Raw genomic sequence first — 10,743 nt, 5'->3', positions numbered from 1 at the left:
TCTCTCTCTCACTGTTAGGCTGCCGCTTTTATTCCGTTGTATGTGTGCGGGAGGGTAGGAAGGAGGAGAGAAGGAAGGGAAAGAGAGGGAAAAAGGTTGTGTGCTACGGGGAGAGCAGAGAACGACGCCACCGCCGACTACGACGGTGGAGGACTCTGGATTGGGAGTGTTGTGAACAGCTCCGCCAGGCCAAGGAGTCCACAAGAACTCCAACGTAAGGGGAAGAAAAAGGAGAGTTGTGTCACGAAATCCGAATCAGCGAAGGGTTCAGAGAGTGAATTGCGGTGCCCAACAGCCCAGCAGCAGCACCAGCGAGCCGCTGACATGTGTCCGCGGGTGAAATCTCCGGCGAATAAACATACGTCTGTGTTCTTGTGACTCTTCCGACGGATGGTGAAGCAGTGACACTATTGTTTACCTACCGATGGACGTGCACCGTTCTGTGAGAACTGTCTGAGAGCAGAGAAAAAGACCAGAAAGCGTAAACCTTCCGGAGTGACACCGTTTTTCGGATGGTGAGGTGAGGGGCCCTCGCTACGGCGGAGCCAGTTTTCTCGCCATCCTCCCGCACGCAGCCCAGGCGTCCCGCCCCGTCGGATCCCCTCGTCCGCAGACTGACCTGAGACAACTCCCCACTAAGTTGGATTTGCGCGTGAAGCGGGCCGCTACGCCCCTCGGCCTACCACCGGAGGGCGCGGGCGAGATGAGCATGGATTCCGCGATGGATTCGAGCGACCGATCGAGCAGCGCCTCCTCCTCGCCCCCGCTCGCCAAGTCCCCTTCCTCGCCCCCTCCCGTCGTCCTGCCCCCACCGCAGCAAGGCCCCCAGCAGCCGCCGCCACCGGCCTCGTCGGCGTCGTCCACGGCATCCTCCACATCCTCCCCGTCCTCATCCCTCGTGTCGGCACCCCTCTTGCGCCCCGACCAGCCGCCCCCGCCGCCCCCCGGTTCCTGCGTCAGTCCCCAGCTCCCCCCGCCGCCGCCCAACACCATTCCCAGTCCCCAAGGAGGACATCCCACCCCGGTGTCCACGCCGAACCCCGTGCTGCCCCCGAGGCCTCCACCTCCCCCGCCCCCGCCCGGTCTCTTGTCGGCGGCGGCGGCCGCCGCGGCTGCAGCAGCCGCGGCCGCCGGCCTGGGCCACCATCCGCTGAGTGCCATGGGCTCTCTGGGTCTCGGGGACCTTGGCTCCCCTCACCCTCTGGACCGCGCTTCGTACAACAGTCCTCCGCCGATTCCGACCACCGACCCGACAGCGAACGAATGCAAGTTGGTTGACTACAGAGGCCAGAAAGTGGCCGCCTTCATAATCGGCGGCGACACGATGCTCTGCCTTCCCCAAGCCTTCGAGCTGTTCCTCAAACACCTCGTTGGGGGTCTGCACACCGTTTACACCAAGCTGAAGCGACTCGACATCGTTCCACTTGTGTGCAACGTTGAGCAGGTTCGAATCTTGAGGGGCCTAGGAGCCATCCAGCCCGGTGTCAACAGATGCAAGCTGCTCTCTTGCAAAGACTTCGACGTGCTCTACAGGGACTGCACAACTGCCAGGTAGGCTATTTCCTTAGTGATTTGCCACGTAACCAATTTGAATGATAGTGTGTTTTCTTGCTGCGTTGGGCCTCTTTTAAAGTTATTCCTGGCGGCTTTCTGATCAAGGTTGACCTTATTAATCAGTCAGTTTCGCTAAATTAAAATCAGCGAGCGAGGAATATAATACATATCCCAGTTGTTGGTGTTTGCATTTTGTCGGCGTTGTTTTTATTATGATACCATAACATATCACACAATCGCTTCCCAGACCTTTGTAATAGCTTACAAGAAAAACAAAGAATTGTGATTTGGAGAATTGTTCGAATGCACAAGGTGAAAATAGGTAAAAGGCCCTTGACAGCTTATACAGGTCCGGTGTAAATGAGGCGGTTATAAGAATGCTTTTTATGAATCTTGTAATTGAGAAGCATTTATTTTATGCGTTGAAAATAATGTGGGCCAACCGTACCAAAATAGAGTTCCTTCTTTGAACATTAATTTGATTATATCCCCTTCTCCGCAAAGGTAGTTGATCGTAGTCAATAAAACTCCCGAAACTGCGCTTAATTTCATGTCCATAAAACACCCAATGAGTGCGCCGCAGCAAATTTTAAAAACGAATACTTACCTAAATGCATATAAATTACTATTATTATTTTGATATGACAATTGAGAGGAAATCTCAATTGAAATCTCCCAACGGTCCAACAGACACTAAGGAGCTTCGGAACAGCCATGCATTCATAGAATCGCGCGTTTTATACCGAAAATGTTTTAATCTCTCGCCAAACGTACGATAAATGACATTTCGCCAGGAAATGTGAAGTATTTTAAAATGTCTATTTTATGTCTGTCAAATTTTGATGGCAAATTTCAAGAAGAAGTAAACATTTGCAGGCTTAACGTTTAGCTTAGAACACAAGAATGAAACGGAAATTTTTTGCATTGGAATTGATAAAAACTGAAGACATGTTCAACAAACGGAATAAGCATGTAATTGGAATAAATACTTGTGCTGCAATCACTGACATATGCCCGAGAGTTTATTAATATTTTTACGTAATATCAGAGTTTCAGCGTTTTTCTGCTCGTTAGATATTCTAAAATTAGGGATTTTTAGAGAAGTAATAAGTGAAGATAAAATTTGCACAATTTCCTGACGATGATATATCAATTTAGCAGAAATTTCCGCAGCAAATTTGAGGGGAAGCAATAACCAACAGTTTTTTTTAAGTTTGGGTATATCATGATGTAAGGAAATAAAAAAAGATGGACCATTTGAAAATTGAAACTCTTCCAGGCTTTTATTTCCCAAGAGATGCCCAATTAATTATCTCAGTTAATTCTGGATAAGTTTCACTTCTGTCTAAATTGTAGGTTTTTGGTTATAAATTTCTTAAATATGGCATTCAATGAAATTTGTAGATTGTTTGAAAATTGTTGCATCAATGCTCAGCATTCCTAGTCACGAAAGAAACTTATGCTACCGGGGCACTTCATTTACAGTAGAGTAAGAATAACCTTGTTCTATTTATCGCGATAAAATTGACTGCAAACAATTATATTCACACTATAGTTGCTTGTTGTTTGATATGGATAAAAAAGGTTTTTTGACTTCTTCACCTCGATCTTTTTAAAAAATTAGCATTTTGCCCTCCGGTTTTCGTAGGTTTTCCGGCCAATATCTCATTAAGTCCTAGAATTTGTTAAAATAAACATTGAAAGTAGGCACATCTTCTATGGATATCTACTTATAATTCTTCATTCAAGTTAGAAATTATTTTTCATTTTGAAACTCTGTTAAGTCCGAATAATGATTATAAACTGTATTTTCGATCCAAGAATATTAAAATTTAATTCGTCTTTTTTCGTCTTTTGTGTTCCAATAACTCATACTAGAAATTACCCATTATAGCCGTCGGTCAAGTGAGTTTCTATTCAATTTATGGGAGTAAGCATTTAGCCCTACCCGCTAAAACATTGTAAAAATTTAATCTTAACATTTTCAATATTCCTTAATCTATGATATATTTTAGTTCTGAGGTCATAATTGAAAATATAAATCATAATGGCTGGTTAAAAAAAACGCTCCATTCGTTTCCTTGGGATTAACAGTGATTGTCAACTTCAGATATTTAAATTCTAAAATTTTAAATGCGCACAATCTCAATGCTAGTCAGATTGGAGAATTATCCAAGTAAAAGTGCTCAAGAATCTGCGATAAACATGGAAAATGTATTGTAAAAATCTTCTTTTTAATTAACCTTGTTTTTGTTAAAGGTTATGCATCTTGATAGTTCAATTTCTTCATAGCCGGAACCGCGATTCATCGGCATGTTCGCATTAGTGACAATGAGACAGGACCCGATTTTGATTATGAGAGAGTCAGCGATCAGTTCACCTACTAGTTCTACTCAAATGTGCTCTCAGATTAAGTAACACAAATATAATGATCTACCTTCTCAGTTTTCTCACCATGACCGTATATTTTGTCACCTTATTTAGCTATTATTACTCTAAGCAATTTCATGAAATTCTTTGAAATGTAATGGCTTTTATTACCCTACACCTTATAATTAAGTATGTCAGTAAAACCTTGGAAAGGATGAATGTCTTTCTATAAAGGCCATCGAATGAGCATTTCATTGAACAATACATCGGAAATAGTGTTTTTTGGAAAACCTTGCCAATTCGTTATTCAATATTTACCTCAGCATTTGTTGTAATCATTTAGCTTATGTAAAAAGTAAGCAATTAATTACGTCCGACTCGCTACACTGATTTTAGGTTAGTGAGCATTTTTCAGAGTGGGTATTAGTTCGTAAAAATGCATTATGCCTTAAAGTGTGTTTATTGTAATTGAGCCTGTATTCTGTATTGAAAATATGGGGATAGGCTTTTTAAATACTCACCTGAAGTTTACATTGCCTGCTCAACCTTCAAGATATGCGCCTAGAAGGTAGTTTTGCAATACGTATCAGAAAATTTCAGTGAGCGAAATATGTCTAAATTCAAAACAGTAGAGGCCAAGTAAGAGTTATCGGAGCACAGAACCGTTCATCATTCATATTTGATCACTTAGACCTTTGCCTGAGGCATTGCTAAATTGTTTTTAATGCCATCTTCGTTGTTCAGGGTAGCTAATTTCAAGCAAAAACCTTTTCATCATTTATTTATTCATCTTAATACTAAATGGGCCCGTTGAGAATTGTGAAGCCTCCGCCAAATCCTAAGCAATGTCGAGGGTCGTACAACCATTTACAATGGAGATTATATTTATAGCTGAAACTCAATATTCTTCGGTTCATTGATTTGAATATTGATAAATAGAATTCATGGCTCGGATTAAGTTAACTTCTAACGGAGGAGAATAAATTTCCTTACTGTTGCTCAGAGTTTTTTTCCTTTACATCAGAGTCAGCTTGCCCTTTGACGGAGTGCGTACGACGTGCCTCCTGCAATATAAATTCGCTCATTTAACTGTGAACATGCAATTGCCATTAGGATGAAATACGTAAAGCTCAACCTGATAGATACTGAAGTTCTATCCGGTATATTCCATATAATTTAATTTGTTACCGGGATTATTTACTATTTCCAAATTCAAGTATAGCAATCAGCCGTAGACTGCATTTACATGTATAATTTAAAGCATTTCCGAAATATTTTGACTAAAGACATTGCTTTATTTTTTCAATTAGCTTAATTATTATTAAGACATATTACTGGAGGTGATGTGTGCGTATAGATCGCTAACGCTGGGTGGCGTACCATAACCGCGAGAAAAGCATTCATATAATTTTGCTCTTTTTAGTATAGAATAATGTCCAAAATAGGATTTTTTCCTGTGCATACGCCAAGTATATCAAGATTTTATTTTCTAAAAGCATCATAATCATCTAGTTTCCATTATGCTCACACATATCGACTTTTTTCATATCCAAACTCTTCACTAGGTTCGTCAACGCTATTTTCCGATCGCAACATAAGTTTACTAGCTCTTTCGGGTTTCTGATTTGTCAGGCGTTGTGGAGTTTTTATATTGTCATGTAAATTGGCATATTTTAGTTATATCCCTTTTAAAAATAGGCAGCAATTAGTGTCCATGGACGAAAACACGCGAGCACTACGGCAATGAGAGGGCCAACATCTGGGGTCACACTCGAAGAGTACTTTCTTAGCATGCCCAAATTGTGTTTCCTTATCCTCATCCATTCTATCCGCCGATTCCTTCCCACGACGTTTCCTCAGTTGTTGATTTATGACCAACGAGACGGGAAGACCCCAAGCTCGGCGTTTGCCGCCGCGGGTGGAGAACTCGGCTCTGCTTCGCGGAAGGCCGTTCCGGCACCGTATACCGACCCTGCAATTGGTTCGGAATTTCCTGGGGCTCTGCGAAAGTGGATCACATACGTACCCTCGAGTGATTCGACTCGATCGTTTCCCATTAATGTGTCGGGATGTCCTCCAGTTTCACGTATTCGTCTGATTTATGACCCCCGTCGCCCCAGCCGACGTCCTCCGCCCGACGTCGCCGTGTCTGTAAGCGTGGAGATTGCGACCCTGTAGAGCCCGTCGTGGTTTCGGGTTGGGGGGATCGGGAAAAGAGGCGCAGTCATCTGGCCACGGAGTGCACGCGCGTGCCGCTCACGTAAGGTGCCCACACGCGCCTCGCCGCCGAGGATCAGTGATATTCACGGCGGGGGGATTGCCGGCGTGCCCGGGAAAGAGGCACCCCCCCCGCAAACCCACGATCCTCATGATTCTCCGTGACCTAAAATGGGCCTGCGTGTGTTGAGGATGTGAGTTCTGAATGGGTTTAGGCGGCCGCTAAAAGTTTAGTGTGTGATGAGACAGGGAGTTCGTGCAAAATTTGTCACAAGATGTGGAATTTGGAGAATTGTATTGGAGTGATGGGAAGTTGTGTAGATATTTATAAAAAATGAAAAAAATAAGTAAAGCTATGCACCTCTGGAAACCTGCGATTTAATTGTCAAAAATTTAAGTTATATCATTGTGAGTTTACCATGAAAATCGCCATTTCATTGGGTTTGGACCTTCATTAATCTCTTCTTCGTCAGCTGAAATTATGGGTGTAATGACTGAGGTTAAACAAAGTTTGATCGGTCTTTATTTATATCGCTAAATGATTATTATTACAGTCAAATCAAATAAAATGAAAAACGTTTTTCTCAAAATGGAAGTTATACAGCCAAAATATCATACTTTTATGACGGTCGCTAGATATCCATGAGTATTTTCGAATAATATTCTGGTAATTATGATCTATTAGATATTAGGTATCTTAGTTTTTGTAGTTTTTTGGGGTGGTATCAATTAGTTATGAGTAGCTTAATTTTTGTAGCTTTGTTAGAATGTTGTTCGTGAACGCAGAAACAGTACCACTGGCTGTTACTATCATGATTCATTCGAATCTTACCGAAAATAATGAAACAGCAAATTTTTCTCATTTCGATAACTAGAAAACCTTACCATTAAGCGCATATCCAATTGCTCGTAGCGTCATAAACTTCGTACGACATATATAATTAGTACTAGGATTATTATTTATATTTCCATTTAGCCCCAAGGGAATGAGAAATAATATTATTACTTGGTTCCATAGCTAAATTCAACTTTTGCTCTCAAATTAAATTAATTAAAGAAAATATTACGTTAAAAATAGGGAAACATGGAATGATGTTGACGAAGTAATTCACCTTACAAGTCATTTTCTATACAATTTTTCGATAGTTTTCAAAAATCTTTCTTCAATGTATTCCATATTAGAGTAAACAAACATATCTTTCCGTGGAATTTGATTTATTGCGCTTTGTTCGAACGTATGTATCACAGCATTGTGTACACCTATGCGTTTATGTGTTCTTTTCCCTTTACGCCGGGTGTTATCTGTGGGAATATTTGGCATGGGCTATTATTGTGTTCGTTCTTAATTACTCGGCAGCCGAAAACATCACTTTCTCTTTTCCCTTTTCCGAGTTTTTTATATGAATTTACTATCCGTAAGGGCTATTCAAACCACCAATGCTAATCTGCATTCCACTATCAAAACTTATGCAAAATATTTAACCTTTGCTATGCAGATTAATAGAGTTTTTTCTACAGATTTTGGGTTTTAGGAAATATCCAAATGTTTCTTCATATGACTCGAGTAAAAATCAGGATTGATTCAGATTTCAAGCGTTGTGAAGAACGGTTTTTGTCTTTGAGCTCAATTTGTAATTCCAAAAAAAAATCAACAGAAGAGATTTATTTTCATACGCTTTATAAATTCAAAGAATGCGTGTGTACTTATTCGATTACGTTTGCTGATATTTATATATAACTGAGCAAAATAGGACGAAATGTTTTCTGTAATATTATATTCCGCACAAATACTCCACTGACTTGACTTGCTGTAATGTAACTTGACTTGTCTGAACTTGACCGATAATTCACTTCATTTCATGTGTTGAAATTGCATTGGTTGAGTAGCAATGAAATGAAAAGACCATGGGATACTTATGGTATATATAGAATAACACTTACGATAATGAGTCAATAACACATAAATGCTATTGTTCTCATATATTCTGATTATCAATTAAGGAAGCTTCCGTTGTTAATATTGGTAATTTTTCACGTGTATTCAAACCCAAACCAATCATTAAATTATGAATGCGCGAATATTTTGACCAAAATTCATCCCGTTAAAATGGTTTTGGGCTCGATACAAATATGAGAATTTTCATCATGGAAAAATAAATGGCATTAAATATCAAAGATGTGGAAAGAATCACTTTCTGGTTCCATTCACTTGCAAAAAATGTTAATATACTTCTCTGTTTTATAATATATACATTATTGTAATACAATTTTTTTTGGAAGTAGCCTTTTATTTCCAAATTTTAGTAACTTTTATGATTGGATTTTCTTCGGAAAATGTCTTCAACCAAGTAGAATACAATGCTGAAGTTAAGGCTTTCATGACAGTGACAATAAACGCAAATGATGCTGGTTGTTGATCACAAAAACTGCGGTGCTATCCAAATTATATTCCATCCAAAATTGTTGTTTTTATGGATTATCCTTCGTTGGAATGAAATATGAAGTAAATTATATCCTTAGCTATATCTCAAGCATATAGTGTAATAGTAAAAATCTACAAAAACAAGCGACTGTCTAAAGTAATAAAACCAGCAAATTTTCCATTCAAGCTGTTTTCAATCATTTAAAACACATTAGTCAAGGGTAGAAACGCTAAAAAGTTAATAATTTCGCTCGCTGCGTGAATTTACATGGGAAGAATTTTTATCGTTCCCTTCAGTACCGAATCAAATCGTTCCAAATGATAGAAAATCGTGAAACAAGCATGTCCAACAAATGTAGCACCAGTCATTCCCGTGGCCGATGTAGATTCCTCCTCACCTCCGCTTTCCCTAACCCCCTTGGGGGTAGTGCAGATAGGCCGGGATGCGGCGAAACGGTATATTTTAAGTGTGATGGAGATGGCTTCCGAGGAGGGCCCGTCGCCTGGGGCAAGCGTCGCTCGTCTCGATACTCCCGCGATTTCGCCCGCAATCGTGGACTCCTTATTCTCCGTGGCTAAGTAAGACTCCCTCTCTCGTAGTCAGACACACGCCTCACCTGCTTCCTTCCCTCTTTCCTTTATCCGTCCTCCTCTTTTTCGTCGCTTCCTGCCGCCGCCATGATGGCCACGAGGTGTTGTTGAAGGTATCGTTCTCCCTAACCCCTCTTCCCCCGCCTCATGATGTCTCCTCCCCCCCATTCCCGATTTCTCTACATATCCCACCTATTCCCTCTTCCCTTCCCCCCCCCCATACCCCCATACTCCCAACCTCCGGAATTCTCCGAAATGGTCCTCTCCCGGGGGCAAGGGTTCAGACACTCTTAATAGTCTATTCTAAAAGCTATGAAGAAAAAAAACTCGGAAATCGGTATTGATCCATCGCCGCAGTGTAATCTTTTTAGACCTCCGTCTCGGACTGGAAAAAGCAAGAGGGAGAAACGAAACGGTCTTCGAAGCAATACAAATTTACAGTTCTTATCGTCATGACGACCAGTATGTAGTATTCGTGGCCGCCGGCCCGGTAGACCCTCGTTGGTTGTTTTGGGCGCCCTCCCTCACTTTTCAGTATCCAGATGAAGTTTTATTTGCGTGTTAAGGCTCCAATTCTGTGCTATGAGGTTGTTTTTCGATGGTGTACCGGGGTTCGGACTGTATTGAATATATTTTAGAAATATTCCTGAACGACTCAATCTCGCGCGAGATTCCAGTAATGATATGGGAAAATTTTCGAAGGCGATATCATATATTTTCTTTTTAATATTCCAGTGAGCGGTCATCGTAATGCCGTTGGACATATCTATCTGTTCCACTGCGTCGGTAGCGAGTTTGGATTTATATATATTTCCCCCCCTTCCCCCTCTGATAGTAGATATGCAGGCGGTGACAGCAGCAAGAGAAATGTTTTTTCGATTCGTCTGCGTTCACCCGTGTTTGTGAAGAAAATGCGTTATCTGGGAGATATTTCCGTTCACGAGAGAAACTTTTTCCGTTCCTCCTTGTAATTATCTTTCCGACTTTGAGCTAAGGGTTCGTTCACGGCTTCATTTTCGAAGGGAAAAATGACAGAAAGGGCATTCGCTGTATGCTCGCATATACGAGACGGGCAAGGATGAAATTCGGGAGTTTTTTCCCTTCATCTCGAATGGGGAGGAGCAAGGATGCCCAACGGCGCCTGGCGCCACAGAAGTCGGTTTCCCGGCATTCGCGGATCTTCACCTCGGCTCCCCTTGGGAGAGGAGGGATGGGATTTCTGGAGATAAGGCTGGAGGGAGCTCTCGAGGCCGAACTTGCTTCTCCGGGAGGTATTTCTCGCGCGGGAGCGATCAACCTCTTCCTTCCTTCCTCTCCCCCCACCAATCCTCCCGAGGGCGCCGTGCCCCGTGACCCGCCTTACTTCCCCCCCTCCATTCCTCCCTTCCTGGCACCTCCCTCTCCTCCTCCTGCCGCACCCGTTTCCCCACTTACCCTCCATCCCCCTCAGCGCTTCAAACTCTACGGCACGGGAGTAAGACATGCAGCACCTTGGGCTCAATGCGGAGTTCGATTGCACCGGTGTCTCCCGCGCTATCTGGATTACTATAGTATACTAGTATTTCATCGGTGTGGGGCAGCAGCACATC

General features: G+C 42.1%; 1 protein-coding gene across 1 annotated transcript in view; it reads left to right on the top strand.

The window, feature by feature from the left end:
* The first annotated feature begins 721 nt into the window (after nt 1-721).
* dac (dachshund family transcription factor) overlaps nt 722-10,743 on the top strand; it is a 648,885-nt gene continuing 638,863 nt past the window's right edge. The window contains exon 1 of the mRNA XM_071598986.1: nt 722-1,551. Within this exon, the coding sequence (XP_071455087.1) occupies nt 722-1,551 (830 nt within the window). The remainder of the gene's footprint in view (nt 1,552-10,743) is intronic.

This window comes from Hetaerina americana, unplaced genomic scaffold (assembly GCF_022747635.1).
Source record: "Hetaerina americana unplaced genomic scaffold, ioHetAmer1.1.p SCAF_10, whole genome shotgun sequence".
Lineage (NCBI taxonomy): Eukaryota > Metazoa > Arthropoda > Insecta > Odonata > Calopterygidae > Hetaerina > Hetaerina americana.
The sequence above is the reverse complement of the archived record's forward strand: the minus strand, read 5'-3'. Positions and strand labels throughout refer to the sequence as shown.